The sequence below is a fragment of the Myxocyprinus asiaticus genome, chromosome 7, assembly GCF_019703515.2.
Source record: "Myxocyprinus asiaticus isolate MX2 ecotype Aquarium Trade chromosome 7, UBuf_Myxa_2, whole genome shotgun sequence".
Classification (NCBI taxonomy): domain Eukaryota; kingdom Metazoa; phylum Chordata; class Actinopteri; order Cypriniformes; family Catostomidae; genus Myxocyprinus; species Myxocyprinus asiaticus.
This window is the reverse complement of record NC_059350.1, coordinates 14,424,527-14,451,924: the sequence shown is the minus strand read 5'-3', so window position 1 is coordinate 14,451,924 and position 27,398 is coordinate 14,424,527. Positions and strand designations below refer to the sequence as shown.

The following is a 27,398-nucleotide window of genomic DNA, read 5'->3' as shown; positions in this document are numbered from 1 at the left end:
TGCGAGTCACCTACTGACAGTTGTGTCCCCCCACTTTTAAAATGACTGCTGCGCCCCTGCCTTTGCCTTTATACTATTTATTATACTTATATTAAACTCTACCAAAAATGTGTTATACCAAAATGTTCATTTCATCTGTTTATTGTTGTTTTGGTTTTTACAGTTTCTTCAAACACAAACAGGAGCCACAAAAAAAGTATTCCTTAAAAATGTTGTTCATATTGTATTATGGATTAGATGAGAGTTAAACATATTTCATCCCTCTCATATCATATTTTTGTCTTGTAATTGTGTCTTAAAGTGATAGTTCAAACAAAAATGAAAATTCTCTCATTTACTCAACCTCATGACATTCCAGATGTATATGACTTTCTTTCTTCTGCAGAACACAAACAAAGAATTTTAGAAGAATATTTCAGCTCTGTAGGTCCATAAATTTGAATAGTGGCCAGAACTTTGAAGGTCCAAAAAGCACATAAATGCAGCATTAAAGTAATCCACACGACTCCACTGGTTTAATCCATGTCTACAGAAGCGATATGATAGGTGTGGGTGAGAAACAGATCAATATTTAAGTCCATTTTTACTACACTGCCTGACATTCATAATGTCTCTTAATCTCTGTCATCTTCATATCTGTTGCTTTCTCTCCCCACCATAACACCACATAAACATAAATGTGAACATCATGATGTCCTTTCCAACATGGTTGCTGCTAAAATAATAATTATTCAGTTTTACTGTTAAAACTGAATGGATGTTACATTTTGCACAACACTATAACCCCATTAGCTGACAGCTATTAGACTGTTTGTCTGTTGTTGGGTTTGTTGAGAAAGGGGAAGTTTGACCACTCTTAAACTACTCTGCTTTTGTTACTACCACAAGCTCTTTATCTTAAAAACCACATTGCATTTCCACTTACTGACACTGTAGAATACAGATGTGTGTGGATACACGTGAACTAGAGAACAGGTTGTGAAATCATATTAAAATTCCATTGTTCAGAGTGTGTTGTTGGTTATGTAATTTTATCTATGGTGAGATCTAGAGCTGTTGGGTCTGTGTTATAGATCATGTATTATAAATATTTATTCGGAGACAGGTTAAACACATTGCATGAATGTTTACTTTGGAGATTATGTTTAGATTTAAAAAGAACACATACATGTTTTTCGGTTAAAAACTCTGTTTCCTAAGGTCATTGAGGAAAACAGCGTTCCACTGTGAGAGGGTTAAACATAGGAAAATCAAAGTGTTTTTAACCAAAAACTTATAGACATGGCCTGAATGTGTGCAAGAGTTTTAGTAGAAGCACCAGAATGAATATGGCACTGATATCCAATAAAGCAATGTAGTTATTTTTTTTATCTATCTATCTATCTATCTATCTATCTATCCATCCATCTAACTGTAAGGTATGTTAAATCTTCAAACCTCAAGCTTTTAAAACTTTTGTAAACCTTCAGGCCAGGCTTTGTCAAGCCAACATCAAAGTTTGCCTTGACAAACTTACCTATCTAGTTAGTAGCTGAAGTATTAACAGTGGTTAATTTCTTATCAACATAAAACAGTCTTTAACATTTATTTTACAGTAATATTTAATGCAACAACAAACTGATATGATGTATGTGCTAAACAACATATTATATTGTATAAAACAAAAGTTAATGAGATCAGATCAAGACAACCAAAAATAGTTGAAGAAGAAAACAAATAAAAAAATATATATTTTGTACCAAATGTAATTGACGTTTTTGTTTCATTAACAATAATCTTAAGTAATCTCAATAGACTGTATGGGTCAAAGATAAGGTTTCTTTACATTTGGAAAGCAACACAGTTCCACAAAGCTCTCTGTACAAACAGATAATCATAGAAGGACAGGACAATATACATTGAATACACACTACTCAACACTACCAAAGGTATGTACACAAGTGTATTTGAACGTCTTGAAAAACAAAAGTTGTGAAATTTAGACATGTTATGCTAAAATACATACTATCAGGTACACCCTTACATCTGAAAAAGATGTCAGGGTTGTCTTCCACTGTTTATGTGTTATTATTGTCTTTCAGTCTGAGCCAGACTCCTCAGAGCTCGGCGGTGTGCTGGCCACTTCCTCTTCATCATCAGACCCCTGCAGATAAAAAAGTGGGAGGAACAGAAATAGAGAATCATGGTAAGAAAGACAATGAATATGAGTGTGTCATTTATTTTCCGCTAGTACCTGCTGGTATAAATTCAAATAAATCTACATTTATCAACAAAGTAAAATACAGTGCATCTGGAAAGTATTCACAGAGCTTCACTTTTTCCACATTTTGTTATGTTACAGCCTTATTCCAAAATGGATTAAATTAATTATTTTCCTCAAAATTCTACAAACAATACCCCATAATGACAACATGAAAGAAGTTTGTTTGAAATCTTTGCAAATTTATTAAAAATAAAAAACGAAAAATATCACATGTACATAAGTATTCACAGCCTTTGCTCAATACTTTGTTGAAGCACCTTTGGCACCAATTACAGCCTCAAGTCTTTTTGAGTATGATGCTACAAGCTTGGCACACCTATTTTTGGGCAGTTTCTCCCTTTCTTCTTTGCAGGACCTCTCAAGCTCCATCAGGTTGGATGGGGAGTGTCGGTGCACAGCCATTTTCAGATCTCTCCAGAGATGTGCAATCGGGTTCAAGTCTGGGCTCTGGCTGAGCCACTCAAGGTAATTCACAGAGTTGTCCCAGAGCCACTCCTTTGTTATCTTGGCTGTGTGCTTAGGGTCGTTGTCCTGTTGGAAGATGAACCTTCGCCCCAGTCTGAAGTCCAGAGCGCTCTGGAGCAGTTTTTCATCAAGGATGTCTCTGTACATTGCTGCATTCATCTTTCCCTCGATCCTGACTAGTCTCCCAGTTCCTGCTGCTGAAAAACATCCCCACAGCATGATGCTGCCACCACCATGCTTCACTGTAGGAATGGTATTGGTCAGGTGATGAGCGGTGCCTGGTTTCCTCCAGACATGACGCTTGCCATTCAGGCCAAAGAGTTCAATCTTTGTTTCTCATGGTCTGAGAATCCTTCAGGTGCCTTTTGGCAAACTCCAGGCGGGCTGTCATGTGCCTTTTACTGAGGAGTGGCTTCCGTCTGGCCACTCTACCATACAGGCCTGATTGGTGGAGTGCTGCAGAGATGGTTGTTCTTCTGGAAGGTTCACCTCTCTCCACAGAGAAATGCTGGAGCTCTGTCAAGAGTGACCATCGGGTTCTTGGTCACCTCCCTGACTAAGGCCCTTCTCCCCCGATCGCTCAGTTTGGCCAGGCAGCCAGCTCTAGGAAGAGTCCTGGTGGTTCCAAACTTCTTCCATTTACGGATGATGGAGGCCACTGTGCTCATTGGGACCTTCAATGCTGCAGAAATTTTTCTGTACCCTTCCCCAGATCTGTGCCTCGATACAATCCTGTCTTGGAGGTCTACAGACAGTTCCTTGGACTTCATGGCTTGGTTTGTGCTCTGACATGCACTGTTAACTGTGGGACCTTATATAGACAGGTGTGTGCCTTTCCAAATCATGTCCAATCAACTGAATTTACCACAGGTGGACTCCAATCAAGTTGTAGAAACATCTCAAGGATGATCAGTGGAAACAGGATGCACCTGAGCTCAATTTTGAGTGTCATGGCAAAGGCTGTGAATACTTATGTACATGTGATTTTTTTCGTTTTTTTTTTTTAATAAATTTGCAAAGATTTCAAACAAACTTCTTTCACATTTCATTATGGGGTATTGTTTGTAGAATGTTGAGGAAAATAATGAATTTAATCCATTTTGGAATAAGGCTGTAACAAAACAAAATGTGGAAAAAGTGAAGCGCTGTGAATACTTTCCGGATCCACTGTAGTGATAGGAATGCTGGACTGATGAACCTAAACACAGTAGAAGTCAGAATACTGATTGGCCCAAAGATTAGAATTTATATAAGCAGACTGCATCAGAGCAGAGAGTGGGCTACAAAGCTCCCATTATCCTTTCCCGATCCCACTCCCATCTCACTGCCCCCAGTAGCTTCCTGTCTCTATTGACTGGATATCAACAAACAACAAAAAACAGCAAAAAGTGAAAACAACAAAAAGCTATAACAAAAAAGCAATAAAAGCTGAAAAAAATCAGATACAAAGTCTCACCAAAACATCTTAAAAATTAGAGATATAATTAGGCATGTCATAAAATATCGAAATATCGATTATTGATCGGCACGTTATTTTATCGATATATTTTTGATGCATCGATATATTAACATTAGCTGACATTTAATTTAGAAGCCTAATTTGCATGCTTTCCAACTCACTCAGTTGAGCTTCTGTTGAATGTCTGCCATAATAGCGTTGGGAGACCACAAGGGTATATAAAATTAACTGAAACAGGTCGTAAGCCACAGGCATCACAACACAGGACAGGTATTTTAGATCTCCTTGCACAGGACACATACATACAAAAGTAACAAAGGTTTTTCTACTTCTTCAAGAATTAAAGTGTCATTCACGTCACCACAAGGTTAGTGTATGAAACTGGTTTAACTGAAATTTCTCTGTATGTAGCTTTGAATAGGTTTCATTCAAACTGTCAAACCACAAAACTTCATACTTGTAACTGAAAATACATTGTGTAGGCTATATGAAAGATACACATACATAGTATATCATCCAGCGATGGCTAGAGTAAATATTCTTTGTCCTTTGATAATGATTTCGGTCTAATTTAATCGAACTTTGCGAGTTACGCTCCGTGGCCCAGCAGATTTTTGAGCAGCCTTGAGAGAGATGCGAGACCGCACTGTGTATGTACCTCAATAGAAAATAGTTATTTTGAATTTAAGAACATGCTAGGTCATCCACCAGACACGTACGGTGTGCGACCCCCTTTAATTTACCCTGCCACTCACACTTTACCAAAGCTGTGATGAGAAACACTATTCTGCAACTGATAGCCCAATTTATATATGAAAAAACCCCGAAATATATAGATAATCATCGGAAAAATCTTTCGGTTATTTAAAATTCAACATTTTAGTGACTGTATTCCACTACAGTTACAATATAAATAATTGGTAATTAGAATACAGTTACATTCAAAAAGTACTTTGATTACTGAAGAGATTACGTTGCATTTTATTGTCATTTGTTTCATTTAAAATATAGTCTTTTCACATGGAAAACATTTATACATATAAATTATGCGATCCAAAGTGCACTTGAACAGTGGTGAAACACTTTCTTATGATGTGTTACAGTCATATGAGCAGACGGAGAAGTAAGTTTGAAGTAAGTTTGGAGCAGAAGAAATAGAAATACAATTGTCAGCTTTACGCTAAGCTAAAATGCTATTTCTAGCCATTTTACATGCACAAGTTACCAGGCACGATCATATTTTTTTATCAAGAAAATTCACATTAGATCATAATTTCTTTTTTTTCTAATAAGATATTAGGGCAAAAATCGTATTCTTGATAATAATTTTTGTATTGTTTTCCTGTAAAAATATCTAAAAATCTTTAAAACAAGATCAATTTTATTGATCTTGTTTTAGAAACAACACTGCATAAGATATTTATGTTTTTCAGAGAATGTATTTTTAACGTGTCTTACTGTACTGGCAGAGTTTTTATAGTCAAAACAAGTGAAAAAATCTGCCAGTGCTGAAGAAGTAATCCAAAGTATTTAGACTACTGACCTTGAGTAATCTAATGGAATATGTGACAAATTACATTTTACAGCATGTATTCTGTAATCTGTAGTGGAATACATTTCAAAAGTAACTCTCCCAACCCTGTCTATATATAATGTATATTAGAGATACTATAGAGATGTTTCGTAATGTTCCCTAAAATACTTTTATGGTTTACAGTTTTTCTCAATTGCTTTGGCTCATTTTTTTAAATAGTCTTAACATTCCCTGTTAAGTTCACAACTCTATTGCATGTCTGCAAAATGTAGTAACTCAACCAAAACATTTAATTCGTGCTTCAAAACCTAGTTATTGTGTCAGCAAATTGGCCAATGCCACCAAAATGAAAAGTTTTTTTGTCATCGTGTGAAGCCGTAATGGTCAAAATGTTTAGATGTTTTTTCACCATGGCAATCAACCCTGGAAATATTTGTTATATACAAATTACATTTTTGTTCTACTTTTTTGTTGACACTGACTGCTTACTGTACTATACAAGAACGTCAGTTTTGTCTAGCTGAATGCTATTGTGTATCACACTGAGCTTTTTAGATACCGATTTCAACAGTAGGTAAAAGTTTACTGGGAAAAGTCAATATTGTACAATACTGTAGTACACAGAAAAAGGATATGCACAATTGTATGTATACAGTAAATGTATTTTTGTAGCAATGTGTTACATGTAAACAGAAAATTCACATTTGCATGTCCATTTGTACACATTTCTTACATGTAAAGTCATATATAGTGAACAGAAAATTGCTACAAAATGACATCCATGTAAAAAAAAAATAATAATAATTAGTTCTGTAAAAAAAAAAAAATTGTACCTCCTCACAGTACGTAACACTACAAGTTCCCATCTTCTTGGTGAACATCCTATCACTCTTGTTGGTCTGGCCAGAGATTTAGCAGACATCACAAACATTCCACATCATAGATATATATATGGGATACACATATACAGTATGTCTGACAGATTTTGATAACTAAACGGATCATTTTGCATGTGATGGCTCACACGATGAAAGAATGTTTAGAAGTTGTGAAGAATATGACAGTTTCACTGAGAATAAACTCATCAGTTTTGATCAGCAAGCTATGTGCATTTAGTTATTGTGCAAATTGTAGACAACTGTACTTTTTTGCACATGTGCCAAATCTCATGCAATTTGCTTAAATGAATAAGAAATTCAAATCTGTTGTGAACAAGAAACTAATTGTTCAGAGATTTGAAATTATTGTTTTGAAAAAAATATTCTCATTTGAGAATTGAGCCAAAGCAATTGAGAACTGTAATAAGTATTTAAAATATAACATATAAATATTTTACTCAATGGTTACTTTGATTTAGAACCAATTTTTAATAGTTATGTTTGATAATTATTATAAAAAATGTATATTGTCTTATAAAATTCTGGAAAAATTCAGCAGTTTTTGTAGCTATAAATTGGACAGAATTTTGCAGTACACTTTTTCACATTCAATGCCCCATAGTAGCAAAGAAAAAGCATGACTTTAAATTCAAAAGTATTGCTTGCTACTTTTTGCTTGAATGGGAAAAATGAGGCTATTTCTTAATAGTTTGTATTTTTCACACTTCCAACTGAACATTAAGGCTGTTGAATTTTTAACAAAAAACTATTGCCCGATGCCGATAACGATATTTTGCCACTTACCTTATTTTGTCATCAGATCACTGTTTTGCTCAGGAATCATGTTTTAAAAATGTAAAAAGAGGTACAAAAGCTTTTCACTGTTCTAACAATAAATCCTTTCTATTTAACATGGATTGGATCTGTTGAACACACGACAGGCCAAAATATTAAAGAGAGCCACAATAAAAGATAAATGGATAAAAGATAAAAAAATAACTAAATAACATAGCATGATGATTGAGGTGAAAAAAGGTTATTTTGTACTTCTAATACATTTTTGCACTTCTGTTTTCGCAGTTCAAAACAACAAAACTCACATTTTACATGTTTGTATACTATATACAGTAATAGAACATCACAAATTCATATTATGCGTATGTTGGACAATTCCACGGAAATGCCAACCACATCATGAAAACAAAAAGTTACCAAAGGAACAAAACAGCCTTTTAATAAGTTCTAGAGTGGTGTAATAGATAATGGAAAATGCCGTCCAGACCGCTAGAGGGTGCCACTTGCTTACACAATGCTGACAGAAGCACTGACTGAAGTGAAGCGCTGATTGCAGTCTATTTTTAACGCAGCATTTCAGCCTTTTTTAGGACTTGCGCAAGACCATATTGCGATTTCAATCTTAACTCAATCAGTCGTGTAGCCTTAATAGATACCAAACTAATGTCTCAGAAGTAAAAGTTTGCTGGTTTCAAAGCGTTTTGGATGGTTGTACCTCATCATTTATAGGTAAGTGCTGCTTTCACAACTGTCACACATGTAACAATGTTTTTTCCTCAATGTGAGAATGAGAATTATTATAAATTATATAAAACTTGTTCTTAGGAGTGCCAATCCTTTTACATTCTGTGGCTATCATTATTTCTGGATTGTGCATTTGAATTCAGAGAGTTTTTACAAAGTGTGTTAATAATTAATTACAAATGAACCATTGGTTTTTCATATCAGCATTTTCATGCTTAAAACTGATTTGCCAATGGTTTTAATTTGGTCAATAATTGGCCGATAAATATCAGCAGCTGATACATCGGTGCATCCCTACTTACAATTTTGAACATTTACTTTCTGAAAAGCTGCCCATAAAGAAAATGTTTGTAAAAGTATATCATTTTTTATTTTAATAAATGTAGTTTAATAAAATTTTCTCCCCAATTTGGAATGCCCAATTCCCACTACTTAGTAGGTCCTCGTGGTGGCGCGGTTACGCTCCTCAATCTGGGTGGCGGAGGACAAGTCTTAGTTGCCTCCGCTTCTGAGACAGTCAGTCCACACATCTTCTCATGTGGCTCACTTTGCATGACACCGCGGAGACTCACAGCATGTGGAGGCTCATGCTACTCTTCGCGATCCACGAACAATTTACCACGCACCAGATTGAGAGCGAGAACCACTAATCGCGACCACAAGGAGGTTACCCCATGTGACTCTACCCTCCCTAGCAACCGGGCCAATTTGGTTGCTTAGGAGACCTGGCTGGACTCACTCAGCATGCCCTGGATTCAAACTCACGACTCCAGGAGTGGTAGTCAGCATCAATACTCGCTGAACTACCCAGGCCCCCAATAAATTAAAAAATGTTTTAAACAATTTTTACTAAATAAAAATTCCAAATACCATAAAAGTTTTGAGATGCCAACGTGGCATTCTTGTTTTTTTAGGGTTAGTGGTATTGGTATGTCCTGCCTGACAAGAGTTGCTACCCATGTTTAATGCATTTATTATACACATTTATTACTTCTAAACATTCCAAAAAATTGTGAGTGTATGTTACCTTGCGTTTACGTCCCTTGCCCTTCTCGGACTCTGATGAGCTCTCCTCGCTGGATATGAACTCTCGACTCTTAAAGCTGTCATTGCCTGTTGCTCGCTCCTTCTCTTTCTCCCTTCCACCTCCTGACTTCCTCTTGCTCTTTTCTTCATTCTTCCCTCTTTTCTTATTCCTCTCCCTTCAGGGAATTTTTTTTAGGAGAAATTACCAATTACTGCATTATGCTGAGAACTGAAAATTCAACATTGCAGTAATATGTGCCCAAAAGACTCTAAAGATAAATCTCTTTGAAAGTTGTGGATAGAAGTAGAATATCTTTAGTACTTTTTTGAGGTGCCTGAGGAGCCTCCACCACTCTCTTTATACTCTCTCATCGCTCGCTCATAATCTTTCTTTGCTTCCTCTGCTTTTCCATCCCACTCCTGAGAGACAGACAATTATTCAAATTCAAAATGTACTGCGATTAGAGGGAGAATAAAATCAGTGGCACTGATGTTGTGGGAGAGCCAGTGAGTGTGCCAGTGGTACATCACCTCTTTCTTCTCTTTGCTAAGTTGTCTCCACATTTCTCCAGCCTTTTTGGAGATTTCTGTAACGGAGATGCCAGGGTTCTCTGATTTAATGCGGTCTCGGCTCGAGTTTAGCCACAGCATATAGGCACTCATTGGCCTCTTGGGGGCATTGCTGTCCTTTGCCTTTTTCTATACAAAAGCATACATACACATTTATAAATGTATAACAGCCAGTATAGGAATTAACCATACAACTATACATTGTTTGGTTCGTCATAACATCTTAAACAGTGGCAAAATAAATAGTAAAGCTACTGCAATTCAATTGCTTATACTAGATTTTTACATTTTCTGAGGAAAAAGTGAAGAATGAGTGGTGCTTGCTTGTGCAGAACTCCCCAGCACAATGCTAGTCTGTTGTGGGGGGTTGCCAGAGTGTTTTTTAGAGGGATGCTATGTGGTTGCTAGAGTGTTCTGGGTGGTTGCTAGGTGGTTGCTTACTGGCCCAAGTCAAAAGAGCTCACCCCCAAGTCTCTTTAATATTTTGATCCCTAGATATGGCTCAGGTCTCTTCTTCTATTTATTTCTATGGGATTGTTTTGCCCGTTTTTATCGTCCTTAATGCGATAATCATGCTTTAAGATTTTGAAAAGTAATAGCACACCTCTCCTCAACAACAAGCCACATGATTTGAGGTATCATTCTTGTCCACAGCAGGTACAGCAGCCCCTTCCAATTACATTTTTCTCACCTCTTTCTTACGAGGTTTTCTTTCTTTTACTAATTTGGCTTTCTTGGCTGGTTTCTTCTTCTGGTCCCCATCACTGTCCCCATCATCAGCGCTGCTTTCACTGGCAGAGGCCTTACTGTCATACCTGAAACACACACACACATGATTCATGATAGATCAACCTTATCATTAACTAAGAGTTAGAATAAACAGACAAAAGATTGACATAGCCTCTTACTCTTCTGCAATTTCATCATCCTCTTCTCCGGGATTAAAGGATTCATCTGGGGAAAAAACAATCCAATCAAAATGTCAATGACTCTTTTTGACCAGTAATGAATTTCCATGACTTTTTCAGTCACACCAATTTTTAAAAATCATTTTGATTCATACTAAAGTGTTAATGAATAATTTAGACTGATTTGTGAACCATGTAGACTAATTAACTGAAAACCTACTTAAAAGAAAATTTTTTATTCAAACACGTTCACCCAACTAACAGTGCCTTGAGCGTGCAATCTCTGAGTCATGGGTTGAAATTGCATTCACATAAACAATAGCAAGCATGATTTGGAGGTCTTATTTATTACATTTTTACTCCACTGAAAGTTAGGTTTAGGGTCCAAGTTTGGGTTAGGGAGTAGGGTTAATAAAATATGCATTCCTGTTGACTGTATTGCATCATTTACAACAAAAAAATACAACTCTCTTTTGGCGCCACCCTGTGGAGATGTTATCTCAACAACACTTTCAACTTTAGCCACTGGGGGGCAATGGTTCAAATTTCAGTAAATACAGACTGATTTCAGCTGAAGAACTTTCAATTTACTATTGCCAAATTCACAGTAAGATCAGCCTGAAAATTATATATTCAGTACAGATAGATCCATGATTTTTAAGTTTTTTTTTTTTTTATTATTTCCATGAACTTCCCAGGCCTGAAAAACACAGTTTTAAAATTCTCTGATATTTCCAGGTTTTCCATGACCATGGGAACCCTGCTCAAAAATTATCCCCTAATAAGCCAAGTTAGTTGTCATTTGTAATGCCACGACACATTTAAACTTTTCCTAAATCATAGTCAACTTGCTGTCCGATTGGCTCAGTGAGCTGTCACTCACCACTCTCGCCCTCTGAGTCATCACTGTCATTGGCCTCCTCGCGGATCTTGCCCTCCTGCTTCATACGTTCCAGGTACGCGTCATGCTTGTCATCATCTGAGTCACTGTACATGTCATCATTACCTTTCATACCCTAACAAGGTACAAATCAAAACAATATTAATGGAATATAAATACTACTCTAAATCATCAATCGAGTGATCACAATCAATTGTCCAACTTTTCCTCTTCTTCTTACCTGGACTGGACTCCATGTAATTGTCAAATTAGTATTTGTAACCAAGCGGCCACAGAAAAACCCTCTCCAAGTAAAGATTGTTTGAAACCTCTCCCGACTCTCTCTCACAATACACACACATTCATACACACAATCGTTGTTTACATATTCCAAAGCACTCCCTTGAGTAACGCTGTGTTCATAGCACACTGAATTGGCTAAGACTTGCACAAATGGTTTGCTTGTAAAATATTACCACAGAAAAACAGTCACATTTCAAATTAAATATTGTTGTGGTCCTACTAAAAGTCTATGTGAAATGTGAGGTAACCCTGCCCCCCCTCCAATAATAAAAACAAACAATTACAAACCCCCCAGTATTTATACCATGATCAATGGAAACATATAAATGCTTTATGCTGCAACCCCCTCAATGTTCAAGCCAAATCTATGCCCTTGTATGGATGTTTTAAAGTTATAACAGTTTTCACACTGGGGGCCCATTTTCATGATTTCGCCTAGGGCAAATCCATGGGTCGGCCCTGATGGTGGATGAAATGTCTGCTTTAAAGGAATAGTTCATCTAAAAATGAATGACTTTCTTTCTTCCATGGAACACAAAAGGAGATAAAGTCGTAATGTTAGTCTCAGTCACCATTCACTTTCATTGCATCTTTTGTCCATACAATGAAAGTGAACGGTGACTAGGCCTTTTGTCACGATTGTCAAAAAATCATCTGATCATCTGATCGCGGTTATTTGATCTAACCATGGTTATTTGAGAAAACCGCAATAATTCTGCACTTCTCTCCAATCACATTTCACTGTCCGAATTTAGGGAATGAACGGCACATTTGAGTGTCTCATTCAATTGAACCCCGACCGTCTCACTGAGCCGGAACACAGACCATACTGAGTGCAACTCCTGATGAGCACGTGAAAATTAACCGCTGCTGAACCAGACTTGAAGCGCTGTGATGCACGCGCTGTCTGTGGAGGCTCGTGCCAAACTCTTACGAAAATATAAATGAGGATTTTAGTGACTGTAAAGCGGTCTGGTTTCCCTTTAATTTAATGATCGTGTAATGGCAAATGTTATTTGTCGTTGTGGGTTTATACACAGAGTTAATGACATGCAGTGACACAGAGAATCCCGAGATGATAGAATATAAGAAACACAGAATCTCAAAGGTCTTTCTTCATGTGAAATAACATATGTACTTTCATACGTAAAGTATGAAAGTGAAGAATTTTGGATAGAAATATTTTACTATTGCATGATTAATATTATTACAGTATTAATATAATATAATACACTCACCGACCACTTTATTAGGACAACCCTCTAAGGTCATGTTGGAGAAAGAATCGCCATTGGCTAGTAAATTTGTTTATACTCGCCAGACTTTTGATGACATGTAAGCATAGTCCAACTGAAAAAGATATTAAGCAAACCGAGAAAGGGGGCCTCTTCATATATATGACTTCACGCAATATAGTATATTGTACATTTTATATTACGCCTCTCTTATTTATCAGATTTAGTCTTATTTTTTATTTTATTTTTTTTTTGTGACCCAGCCAACCTTTTTATTCCTTATTATATTCCAGCCATACCTTATTACATTTAGTAAAAGGCAGTCCCACCAGGATTTTGCAGCACTTTTTCCTGATTTTTGTGGCCCAAAATGACTGAATTCGCTGCAGCTTTTCTCAAATTTTGCAGTGCTAATTGCGGCATGTTTTTTGGGTTGTTTTGCAGTGAAAACTCACAAATCATCATTATATACCTCTGTAATTGTGTTAATTACATTGTAAATGCAATGAAAATAAAATAAAATAAATTACACACAAAAATTAGGTGAAACCTGTTTATTGGAAGACCTTAATTATTCTTATATAACCTTAAAAATTATCCTTAATTATTTTTGTATTAAAATGTTCTGCCTTAGACAATGCAAGAAAACGTATCTAAGGTTAAAATAGACATACAATAAATCTGTAAACTAAAAACAAAAATGACGATTCAATAATTAGGCCTGTTGCAATTATTATATTGTCTGATATTTAAATCTAGTATATAACCATATACGAACAAATACAATTAGAGTTCATGTATTTGAGCATGTATGTACATATTTAAATTCCACAAGTGTTTAAAGAAATACGTTACATATATGAAAATTGCCAATTCTGCCATATTGTCATATATATTGCATATATCTACGTAAGTGACCTTTTTATATCAGTAAAAACATTTATGAACATTTACTTTCAGCATATAAGTTTTCAGCATAAATAGCCATTTTCAGATTCGTAGCCTACTGTATTAATAGCACTTCAAATTCTGATCACATTTTACTACACAACTAATGGGGATTTTAAGTGAATGTTAGGTATTCTTTGTATAAACATGGGTTTTTGTGTCTCATTCGCAGCACTCAGGGTGATGATTAAACATTAGCTGTGATTTATGTGTGCTGTCTGCGGTCCTGCAAATGTTTAGACAAGGATTTTGATAGTGACACAACTTGGGGGAGACGGGGCGAAGACGCTTACACTGTTACTATGGAGATGATACAACAGCAGCTGTGCATTTGGATATGTCGTGACTGCTTCAAGCTTTTCAAGCATTTGTTTTGCCACTGTCAAACATGAAGGATAGCGATGGGATTCCCTCAGTCGTCAGATTTATGTTTTTTGCTGAAAATTTGCGGGAATTATAAAAAATTGCAAGCTACCAAAAATAATGCGGAGATTGGTGATAGCAAGATCGCAAAATCCTGGAGGGACTGAAAATGAAATGTTCATATTTACTCACTAGTGGCTACTAACAGACATATTTTAGTCGCACAGCATGAAACTTACTCACAAATCAAGTGATTTACTCGCAATGTGGAGGGCTGTAGGAACACCCGTACACCTACTTATTCATGCGATTATCTAATCAGCCAAACATGTGGCACCAGTGCAATGCATAAATCATGCAGATACGGGTCAGTAGCTTCAGTTAATGTTCACATCAACCATCAGAATGGGGAAAACATTTTATCTCAGTGATTTTGAGCATGGCATGATTGTTGGTGCCAGATGGGCTGGTTTGTGTATTTCTGTAACTGCTGATCTCCTGGGATTTTCACGCACACAACAGTCTCTAGAGTTTACTCAGAATGGTGCCAAAAACAAAAAACATCCAGTGAGCGGCAGTTCTGCAGACGGAAATGCCTTGATGATGAGAGAGGTCAGACTGGTTCGAAATGACAGAAAGGCTACTGTAACTCAGATAACCACTCTGCAAAATTGTAGTGAGCAGAATAGCATCTCAGAATGCACAACACGTCAAACCTTGAGGCGGATGGGCGAAAACAGCAGAAGACCACATCAGGTTCCACTTCTGTCAGCCAAGAACAGAAAGCTGAGGCTACAGTGGGCCTACAATCTGTGAAGCTGGGCAGAAATCGAGATTCATCAGACCAGGCTATGTTTTTCCAGTTTTGGTGAGCCTGTGCTCATTGCAGCCTCAGCTTACTGTTCTTGGCTGACAGAAGTGGAACCCGACGTGGCCTTTTGCTGTTGTAGCCCATCCGCAGAACTGCCGCTCACTGGATGTTTTTTGTTTTTGGCACCATTCTGTGTAAACTATAGAGACTGTTGTGTGTGAAAATCCCAAGAGATCAGCAGTTACAAAAATACTCAAACCAGCTCTTCTGGCACCAAAAATCATGCCACGCTCTAAATCACTGAGATCAAATTTTTTCCCCATTCTGATGGTTGTGAGAGCCCTAAAACAGATAACTAATTGTCATAATCGCAATTATTTGTTTGATGATTAATTGTCAGCAAATTTCATAATCGTCACAGCCCTCCCATTGATTAAGGCTATAATTCCCTCACATTGTGCATTACATCTTTTGTGTTCCAAGGAAGAAAGAAAGTCATACAAGTTTGGACAATATGAGGATGTGTAAATGATGACGGAATTTTTTTTGGGGGGGGGGGGGGAGTTATCCCTTTAAGCCATTAAAATATAAGAGAGAATGCATGTGACACTCGGCTTGTGATTGAGACACACGCAAACACACACCATGCAAGCAAGTTATAGGAAAACCGACACCAGGCCAAACCCAGGGCTATACCAACCTTTTTCTACATAACACAATACAGACATACAGCAAAACACAAAGAGCAGAGTAAGTGTCTATCCACGTGGTGAGGGATCTATGGATATGTGTAAGCAGAATATTATGTACCACTTGATAGGAGAGATAAAGGGGGTTTAGCCGTACCTCTTTGAAGCCTCTGTTCTTGATGCTGAGCTTCTTAGCATTGACAAAGTCAAAGAGTTTCCCATATTCCTCCCTGAGGACGGTTGAATATAAGGAAAAAAGAGAGGACAATGACTTCTTTGAATGCTCGGACAAAAATGGAAACCTAAAAAATTTGTTAAATAATATATCTGACTTGAATCATACAGTTGATTTTTTTTCAGCGTAGGGAGACTGTAACATGAGAGGCGCAATACAAAGTTCCAGAATTGCTCAGTAATAATGACAGTACAGAGTTAATGTGCATAATGTTCCTTTGTTTTATCTCATTGTCTAATGTAGAATGGGTCAGGTCACTAATAGAGATCAATTTAATTTGCATCACTATTGTTGACCAGTTTTTCATGACGTGGCAGCACTCTATCACTTCCTATGTGGCGAGGAACCATCAAAATTTTACTACAATTTTAGAATTCTTTTGGAATTTTATAGATGGTTTTGTATAAGAGGGGCAGCCATAGATGTCCTGAGGCAAATGGAGGTTAAGTGCTCAAGGACATAATGGAACAAAGTGCCTTAAGGAGGATATGGATACTGGTCTTTCCATTAATGGTACAATCTAGTTCCCACAAAGTTATACTCTTGACAAGTGGACAAGACTCCCACATACGAGCAGTTTGTTGATATCAGCTCATTGGAATAACATTTTCCTCTTGGAGGTAAGTAAACGTGCAGGTTTATAGGTACCTCTCGATGCTGCTGAAGGTGTACTGATTGCCCTGCTTGGTCTCGATCTCGAAATCGAAGGAGCGGGTGGTGGTGGTGCCACGGGCAAAGTTCACAAACGCGATCTCCTCAAAGCGCAAATGCACCGGAGGCTTATGCACATAGATGAATCCTCTCTCCAGAGGATACAGCAGACCTGAACTGGCCTTATATGAACACGTTATACACTGAGCACCTGAATGACTGCAGACAAAAGAGAGAAATAATGACATCTATTAATTTTAAAATAATAATTTTGTTAAGGGCAACTGTATGGCATATTCTTTATTTAGCCTATACATGAAAAACCAACAAAAAATCAACTGCGCTAAACTCACTCATTAGGACTGTTCCTGATCGTCACACAGAGTCTGTGCACGCACAATTTAGCAAAAAACTATGCAGATTTCTGCAGAATTGGAATGTGAAACATTCACAAATCTCCACACATTCCCTGCCTCTTGTGAGTTTGTTTAGTAAATATTTTAAATGTTTGAATTGGTTAATACTTTCAGCAGCCATTAAGACTGTATTACTCTCAACTCCCAATTCCAGGGTTAAGAAATGGGTTCTAGGGTTAGGAAAAGCTAAAAAGGTCAGATTTGATATGGGCCTAGACAAATATAAACACTATGATTCACCACTGCATTCCTGCACACAATGGACATGTCTCTGATTGGTTACAATGCTCTTTTTTTTTTGTACAGAGAAACTTTAGACATGACAGAAGCAGACCTAATGGGAATCTGTAATTGACACTTTTCACAATTGGCTAATTGCGGCAGCTGTAATTGTATTCTTAATTATTTTTCCGATTAACTGTGCAGCCCTAAATGATGAAGGCATGTGTCACTATATGCATTTCCTGCAAAAATGTTTATGCTGCAAAGGTGTGTGTATGCACGTTTTACCCTTGGAAATTTCCAGGCACTGTGATCTTCCTGTTGACCAGGGCCTTCATGACTCTGCTGACCATCTCATAGAGAGAGCCAGACATGTTTTTATTAAGTTTCCCCTCAAAACGTCTCTCCACCTCCTCCCTGCAGAATTAGAAAGAAAAGATAATACGGCAAGATGGCACTAAGCTTAGAGATGATCAGAGTGTTTTTAAAGGGATAGTTCACCCCAAAATGAAAATTATCTCATCATTCACTCATTCTCATGTCATCCCTGATGTGAATGACCTTTTTTCCTCTGCATAACACAAACAAAGATTTTTAGAAGAATATCTTAGCTCTGTAGGTTCATACAATGCAGGTGAATGGAGACCAACATTTTGGAGACTAAAATACTTACATTTTGGCCTGTTCTCGTCCATTTGGATCACTCCAGTAGACATGGATTAAACCACTTGAGTTTTATGGATTACTTTTATGCTGCCTATTTGAGCTTCAAAATGTTGGTCACTATTCACTCGCATTGTATGGATTTACAGAGCTGAAATATTTTTCTAAAAATCTTTGTTTGTGTTCAGCAGAAAGAAGAAAGTCATACATATCTGGGATGGCATGAGGGTGAGTAAATAATGAGAGAATTTTCAATTTTGGGTGAACTTTTCCTTTAATAATTTTCTTACAGAGATGGTAAAACACTTTGTCATATACAGTACATCTCTTCAAAAACAGCTGTCCGGTCATTTGTAAACGTTTACACATTATCAGTCAATTCAAAAGAGTTGTTTTAAATTACTAAAAAAATACTGAAATCCTAACAACATTGCTTTAAAGGCGATAAAGCAGTTCAAGGTCAAACAAGCTTCAAAATGTAGTTTTCAATTTGAAAATTAAAATGGATTATGAAAAATATAACTTGTGAGGGATTTGGAAAAAACTTGCCTGTCAGGGCGGTGGTGTGGTGTGGCATAGTGGCTAAAGAATATTAGTAACCAAAAGGTTGCTGCTTCTATCCCTATAAGAAGTGAGCCAAAAACAAACAACATTGTGCCCTTGAACAAGGCACTTTAGCCTCAGGTTGCTCCAGGGTCCAAGGTCCCTGAAATAAGTCCACTTTGGATAAAAGCATCAACTAAATGACTACATGCTCTACTATCCAAATCAGAAAAGTCAATAGATTTTTGTTGAAGTGTAACAGCTGTTTTGTTTTTTTGATACACAGAAATATAGCAAAGAATTAATTTATCTTTGATATTACATCTGTTTTCAGTCTTAGCCTCAGCACGTTTATTTCTGACACTGCTTTTAGGAAATTTCCTCATTCCCCTCACATGCTTCACCATTGTCCATTGCTCTCTGTCTCTCTGCTCCACTCTCTCTCTCACTCACTCATTCATGTTGAGAGTGAGGCTGATGTCCTCTTCCTTGGAGAACAAAAGGATGAGGAAATGATAGCGAGTTTGACCCTGTTTAATGGGAGGGTCCAGACTGATCTGAAAGAGAATACATGGAAGGGGGTTCTACTGTAGTATCAACATTAACATTACATGTTAGAGGAACATTTTGGGTTCAATACAAGTTAAAATCAATCGACAGCATTTGTTAAATTTTTTTTTTTTTTACTTGAAACAAAAATCTGTGTTCCAGTTAAGGCACTTACAATGAAGTTGAATGGGGCCAAACCTTAAACATTAAAAGTTAAGCCACAAGACATAAACAATATGGATGTTAACATGATTTTAGTGTGATAAAATCACTTACTAACCTTTTCTGTGTAAAGTAGTAGCCAATTTTACAACTTTGCTGCCATGACAACATAACACCGTAAAACATAAAACCCTAAAACAACTGTAAAAATGACAATTAAAACAACTTTACAGCTCAAATAATACAAATAGAATTATTGTAAGTGCTTTTATAAAATTATAAGCTTCACATTGACGTCCATTGTAAGTGCCTTACTGTAACCTCAATTTTTCCTTTTTTTTAAAGAAATAAAAAAACTAATATTTCTTTATTTTTGTGGTAATCAACATTATGCCACAAATGCTGTCAATTGAGCTTAACTTATATTGAACCCGGAATATTCCTTTAATATTACATTAATGACTTCTGGCCCCTTTATACTAACCCTAAAGATAGATCTAGACATAAAGCAGAGATTATTTTATAGACTGTGATGTCCCACTCACCACAAAGAACATCTGCCGCTGGTCTTTATGAGGTAACAGGAAGAGGCGGAGCACGGTGGTGTAAGGGATCTTGTAGTCAAACGTCTTACCGTGCAGATGGAGGAATGTGGGATAAATACGTATATCGTACCTACAGAAGGAAGAACCCTATCAAACTATGAAAGTGCACACTTTTTTATTTTAAATGAAAATGAAAATTCTGTCATCGTGTACTCACGCTCATGTCTAAACCTATATGATATTCTTCTGTGGAATACAAGGCAATGTTAGGCAGTATGTTAGTCTCAGTCACCATTCACTTTCATTGCATATTTTCCAATACAATAAAAGTGAATGGTGACTGAGGCTAACATTCTGCCTAACATTTCCTTTTTTTATTCCACAGAAGAAAGTAAGTGATATGGGTTTGGAATGATATTAGTGTTAGTAAATGATGACATAATTTTCATTTTTGGGTGAACTATACCTGTAACAAGAAAGGAGAGAGGTGGGTGGTAAATATATATGTGTGTGTGTACCTGCCCCTGGGTGTGAGGCACTGCAGCTCTCTGAAGATACACACAGCATCTCCTGTAGCCTGGATCACATCTGCCTTAGACAGAACGTTCTGGGCAAATGCCTAAAACAACAATACATTTACTTGTTCAGTGTGTATATGATGGTCAAATACTGTGACTTTAAGATTTTGATATTTGCACCTCCAAATGAGCTTTTTGGATTTTTTAAGTGCATGTAATGATTATTACTTGGTAGACTACGCCATCTGTTGGTCATTGTGAGGCAAATAAAAATTCATGACAGTCTTTTCAGTATCTTGCTGGTAGTTTCAATGCAGTGCTACTGTTGTTAACCAGATCTAAAATGAAACCTAAATGACAACATTTCCGTTAAATTAAATTAAAAACTATACTTAGAAAACCTGAAACTCAACTAAAATAAATTTTCGTGACTAACACTGTATCCGTATGATAAGATTTAAAACCTACGTATACAACCCACCTTAATTAAACATGAAAATGCCCCTAGATAACACTAGACCGCCCAGATAAATTGAACAGTGTTAAACATATATAACCATTTAAACTCTGAAGGTGTTTCAGTGCATGCCCAAAATTAAAGGCTTATAACTCTACAAAAAAAAAAAAAAAAGGGTCACTTAAGATATTTTAAAGAAAACTTAAAAAATAAATAAATAAAAAAATAATATATATATATATATATATATATATATATATATATATATATATATATATATATATATATGATGTAGATTATGATAAATAATGAGAGTCTCGGCCTAAGAAATGGCTGGGAAAAAAAAGAGAGAGACAAAAATTTTCTTTTTTTGTTAGTTTTCTGATTTGACATTGTATATCTAAGGGTGTAAATAAAGTAATTCTAAAAAACTGCTTTTGTTTTGTCACCTGTAACTGAGTAAAATTTTGTGTTGATATGACACAGCAATCAAAAGTTATAGCATTACAAATATAATTTATCCTAGTGTCCAAAAATGTCTCCAAGTGTCCAAAAGCCTCTCTAAACAAATAAAACATATTAATTGTACGTAAGAACTAAATACACATGCAAATACAACCACTAAAGGTATGCTCTCTCTCCAAAGCATGCAGACATGAGTAACGAGATCTCATTCAGTTCCATTCTGTGTCATTTGAGCCATCACTGATTCTGTGTCATGTATTTGGCGCCAACTCCTGGTGGCCATATGTAATTAGAGTGAACCCCTTTCTCTGCCCATATTTGGATGACTTCCACCTATGGTTTCAGTGATCAGAATCCTAATATGATTGGTTTAGCATTCCATGATGCTGGACAACGTACTACATCATTTTCAATGAAGTCATCTGTCATCTGATCCAGAAAAGCTAACATGTTTTTAGTCAGATTTCACATTATGTGCTGTGTCCACTCTGTGCTTCGCATGGATTATCTAATGATCTATGCATCCGATTACATTGTGTGTGGGCACGTTTTAACAGGAGTCCCCTCCTCTAAGTAATGGTATGATATTTTATGTTCTGTTAATGTTTTGCAAAGTTATAAGTGAAAACACAGCTTTTAAGCAACATCTGTTTACATGTAACATGTACTGTATGTCAAAGATATGTACTTAGCTCATACTCACTATATTTTTGTCTCTGAGTAAACAAATAGAGTGGTTGTATTCTACTCTTTGAGAACTTTCCAATACCATATAACACATGGCTATTTGATCAGTTTGATGTTTTTACCGATTCCAATAATATGTACATTGCAAACGGAAACACTTCTGATTTGTCTGCAAATTTCAAAGCACTTGTTCAGTTTTGGTCATAATGCCTACATGTATTGTAAAGTACAGCTTCTAATCTTTAAAACAACACCTATATTTTGTTGGTTAAAACTGTAGTTATTAATATTTTTTATTAATTTTTTTTTTTTGGCGGGCCCGCCAGCAGGTCAATCCAAGCTTTAAGGATTGAACCATTTTAACTGTATTAATATTAAAGATGCACTTAGTAACATTTGTGTTTATATTGTGAGGCGGAGATGTAACATAATGCAAAAACAAAATTCTCAGTTACTGATGTCATTGCAAAAATGCGCTTTTTGCAGTCAGCCATGATTAATTTATTCAGAGGGTGAAAGTGTCCAATTAAAGGGGATTATTGAGATAAATCAAGTAATATTTAGCTGGTCATATGATCCCAACATGCCAGTGATCGTGTATGTGCATCCAGCACCGTGCAGAATAGAGCAGCATTTTCTCTAAGACTGGTATAACAGATATGATAGAGTCTTGCGAGTGAACATAATTTCAAAAATATTTTTCAAAAGTACTAATCTACTCATACTATTTCTTTCACTTTAAAAATAAGCAAAATAAACTGAACCATAAAACATAGAAAACTAAAACTAAACCCAAACTAACAATCTTTGAGTGAAAACTAATGAAAACTAAACTAAACTAAAAAGACTTGTTGAAAAAAAAAAAAAAAAACTAAATTCATAATTCAAAACTATTAAAACCCTAGTTCAATGAACCACAAACAATCAAGGGGACATTTAGAAACACATGGGCACACATTACACGCACTTACCTCCACAGGGTCTGAACCCTCGTCTCCTGGGGTGGGCGGTACATAGAAGCGCACCTCCATGAGGGAGACCTCTGTGTCATCGTTCTGATGAAACTCCAGTGTGACCTCATTCTTTCCCGTTGCACACTGAGATACACTGGAGAGTGGAATCTCAAATGCAGGACTGTCACTCACCTCAAACGAGAGCAACGGCCCTGAAAAGTGTGCAAAGTTGCAAGGAAAACATTGGTTATACATGTACAGAAAGGCAAAATTCATGCACCACAGGACACACATGACTGTGAAAAAGATTTTCCAAGATTTTGCACTTACAATTTACTGTAACAAATTCTGTCATAATTTACTCACCCTAATGTTGTTCCAAACCCGTATTACTTTCTTTCTTCTGTGGAATACAAAAGGGGATGTTAGGCAGAATGTTCACCGTGTCAGTCACCATTCACTTTCATTACAACTTTTTTCTTCCATTCAATGAAAGTTGACTGAGGCTCTCAGTCTGCCTAACATCTTCTTTTAAGTTCCATGGAAGGAAAAAAGTCATAAAGATTATGGGTTTGGAACAACATGAGGGTCAGTAAATGACAACATAATTTTCATTTTTGGTTTAATTATCCCTTTAACCTCCTGAGAACCAAGCATGACTGCTGTGTGTATTTTCCATTTACGTTTTTGATTTGTAACTAGTAGCACCTAATAAACATGCATAAAAATAAATAAGAACATTTCTAGAGCAAACAGTTTTCCTAAAAAATTGATGTCCACATATGTGGACATGCGGACTAAGTTGTGACGTTTTAAATAATACCAAGCTATAGAACATTTTTTTTTTTTTTTTTTTTTTCAAATTGTTCATTATGTTTCCAGGAGTGTTGGTTATTCAAGTTTTTGAGACATTACAGACATCCCAGCTGATTTTCTGTAAAGCTGCTTTGGAACAGCATTGTCCAATCACTGCCAACCATGTTCAAATAAAATTAGACATTATAAATTCTGAATGTATGTATTGATTACCATTGTCCCATGTCTGCCAAACATATTGAGTGGTTCAAATATCATCTGCAGCCTGAAATTTAACTTTAGGTCAGATGTTTGGAGTGAATGCACTTAGCTGCATAGAGAGCTATAGAATGCTCCCTTGCTCCCTATTTAGTGAATGACTTACCTCCAGTGTGCTGTCTGTCTGTACTGGTCTCAGAACAGTTCGAAATACACTGTATTTTCAACCTAACTCCATATAAAGCCTCTGAAAGCAAAGTTTTTTTTTTCTCAATGTAAAAATGCACAGTTAATATAGGATTTCTAAAGAAAACCTTGTGCTATTGTACACATTAGTGTACATTGTGTTTAGCAGGGTGGCGTTTCACGATAAATCGCTCAAATATTAATAATGGCACATTGGATGAAACTAGAGACTTTAACCTTTTGACCCAAACTTAATTAGGTGTCTTAACAGATATAGTTTTGTTGCCGTTTCTCCTAAAGACGTACTCCGCTGTGATCGGCGCCATGTTGTTTTGTCACATGACTTCGTGCATCGAGAGTCTCCTGAACTGAGATCAGCTGGTTTAAATGAAATGAAATTATGCATTGCGTATAGCGCAGCCAAATACAACATCCACGTATGTGTGCACGGGGTCGCACGAGGTTAAAGTTCTTTCTTTATATGTATCATTTATTTCCATTATGTATTATTGCTAAACATTTTTTCACAATTACTTCTACAACCATTCAACCTACAGATCAAGGCAACTTGAGTTAAAATGACAGTTTATAAAACCTGGTATTTATGTGAAAATTGTATTGCGACAAGTACTGACCACCGAATTTAGCAGTGCCCCAATTCCAGCCCTTCACACACATATCTTTCTCTGCCAACTCCACTTTGTAGTTGGCTTTAAAGTACTCTGAGATCTTCTCCAAGTCCTGTACATAAAGAGACTGATGAAAACTTGGAGAGTGGAGGCAAATTATTTCATCAATGAAAAATAAAAGCATTTGCTATTCTCAGACTCACAGTGTCTTTGAAGCCGTCATATTTGTAGATGTGACCAGTGCTGGTGGACAGTTTGATGCCGTGACCCAGACAGACTCTCCTCCACTGGGCTTGAGTGAGCTCAGGAATGGGAATGGTGTCCACCTTTCCAGTCTTATTGTTTTTATACACCACTGTCTGCTTACTGAAGCGCAGACGCCCATCATTCTACAGACATAAGGGTAAAGATCAGTGTTTTGTATGCAATTGCATCATTGATTGCCTAAGAATTGTCAATGTTCAATGTTAGTACACAATTATAACATGGTTATAACATCAATTGTTGATTTGAATGCATATCTTCAGGCAAAACAACATTACATGCTGCAGAAACACTCTTTTATTAGTTTCCAACATGCAAATAAGACTATTTGCTTTTTTGATGTGATATTGCTCTTAAAGCTAGTACTCACCCAGGTGCCCTTGACCTCCTGATAAATTTCATTGAATTCCAGAGTGTCACTCATGGCAGCAACTCCAGTTTAGACAGAGTGCACCTGTGACGTTCTAAAATTGCGACAGCAGGGGTAAAGTTATTAATATGCATCACACAATTTTATTATAGCATTCCCTATATTATTCCTCAACCTATAGTATTATGAATTTAACCACATTTTATGACTCGAGAGACTTCAGAAAGTGTCTCGTGCCATTAAGGTAGCAATTTTTATTGCAGGTTTCCACTGCTTTGATTTGGTTTTAAATATGTAGCTTTGTGCAGTAAAATAATGTTTAGGCATGACAGTGCACCTTGTTGGATATATAAACATATAGATTTAGCTAGCAAAGCTACAATTTTCAGACATTCAGTAGAGGCCAGTGATTTTTTTCCTTCTATTTTGTGACGGACGACACGTTTTTTATTTAAAGTCAGACCTCAACAGGACAAGTTTGTTTAAAGCACATTAATAGCATAGAAAATAGATATGTGAGGTTTTTGAATCGGTATTACTGTTATCCAGCGAGAGGATCAAGGCCGATTCCTGTATGCGTGATGTCCAGTTCGTGAACGAATCGTTCTTTTGAACCGGTTCTTTTTAGTGAACGAGTTGAACTAGTTCACCAAATCCGACTGAATCGTTTGAAACAGTTCGCGTCTCGAGTCAACACTGAGGCACAAGTTACTCTATCTTAACCTGTCTCTCGGATGTGCCTGACATTCCGAATCTAAATGAGCCGATAACCGGGAGTAATATGATCCTAGAACTGGTGATATCTGCTTTTGCCAACTCTTCTTTGCAATTAACCGCTCCAACTAGTTCACAAATCGTACTGAACGCTCGGGTCGCAACAGCTCTCGAGTCAACAGTACATTGAACTGAGATTCGCCTCTTTCGGAGATGTCCGACATACTGAGAACCGATGAGCTGCTGACATTGAGCATGTGTGTGATTAAGGGGCGAAATGTATGTTTCAGGTGTATTTTGCTGAACAACAGAGAGTGTAACAAATAAAACATACTGGAAATATGTTTATGACTTGATTGTATTACCGTTTTATCAAAGTATGAAGATGACCCAGTCTGCAGCCCTCGAGTCAACAGTACACTGACCCGAGGACAGCAGCCCTCGAGTCAGCAGTACACTGATCCGAGGACAGCAGCCCTCGAGTCAACAGTACACTGATCCGAGGACAGCAGCCCTCGAGTCAGCAGTACACTGATCCGAGGACAGCAGCCCTCGAGTCAACAGTACACTGATCCGAGGACAGCAGCCCTAGAGTCAGCAGTACACTGATCCGAGGACAGCAGCCCTCGAGTCAACAGTACACTGATCCGAGGACAGCAGTTCTCGAGTCAACAGTACACTGAGTCCATCACAGAAGTTTGAGAGTCACTAGTACACTGAACTGAGAATCGCCTCTTTCGGACATCAGTGAGCAGCTGATGAGCATGCGTGAACCAAGGACTTGAATGAGGGGGCGAAATGTTTCAGTCGAGAAATTTTACTGTTGAGTATTGTGCATGCAGATTATATCTGAAGTTGTGATGAGCTGGATCATAGTTTGTGTAAAAAAGGGTGAGTTGATTAAGACTAGTTTAATCACTTTTTATGCTTTAAACATGTGTAGAATATCCACGTTTGTATATCAGTGTCAGTATTGGGTGCATTAGGTACAAAACTTTAATGTAGGATATGTTGTAAGATCACTGAATGAAACACTGATGACAATAAACACCCTTATTATTATAACTTAATTAAATAAAATTTTATAATCAGCAATATGCCCTTACATATGGCTTTATTGAATGTGTTTGTGCGTGTATTCTACGACGTCGGCGTATTAGCATTATATATATATAGTGACGTCATTACGTGATGACGTAAATGAACTGGTGAATCGTTTTTTTTAACCAGTTCATTTAAACGAACCGTCCGAAAGAACCGGTTCGCGGAAAAGAATCGGACTTC

General features: G+C 36.8%; 1 protein-coding gene across 2 annotated transcripts; it reads right to left on the bottom strand.

Annotated features, from left to right (window-relative positions):
- Positions 1 to 147: 147 nt before the first annotated feature.
- On the bottom strand, positions 148 to 26,005 carry LOC127443373 (FACT complex subunit SSRP1-like). 2 transcript variants are annotated; one of them, XM_051701904.1, is made up of 18 exons: positions 25,940 to 26,005; positions 25,401 to 25,494; positions 24,970 to 25,155; positions 24,773 to 24,893; positions 22,956 to 23,149; positions 20,376 to 20,476; positions 19,858 to 19,987; positions 19,055 to 19,158; positions 17,684 to 17,812; positions 16,755 to 16,976; positions 16,029 to 16,101; positions 11,526 to 11,658; positions 10,643 to 10,688; positions 10,426 to 10,549; positions 9,696 to 9,863; positions 9,487 to 9,584; positions 9,166 to 9,340; positions 148 to 2,143 (listed from the first exon to the last, which is right to left on the bottom strand). In XM_051701904.1, the coding sequence occupies exons 2-18, from the start codon at positions 25,452 to 25,454 to the stop codon at positions 2,078 to 2,080; spliced, it is 2,124 nt and encodes a 707-aa protein (XP_051557864.1). In that variant the 5' UTR covers positions 25,455 to 25,494; positions 25,940 to 26,005; the 3' UTR covers positions 148 to 2,077. The 2 variants fall into 2 exon arrangements, with proteins under 2 accessions (XP_051557864.1, XP_051557865.1); XM_051701905.1 differs by having other exon boundaries at positions 149 to 2,143; positions 24,773 to 24,878.
- Positions 26,006 to 27,398: the final 1,393 nt, after the last annotated feature.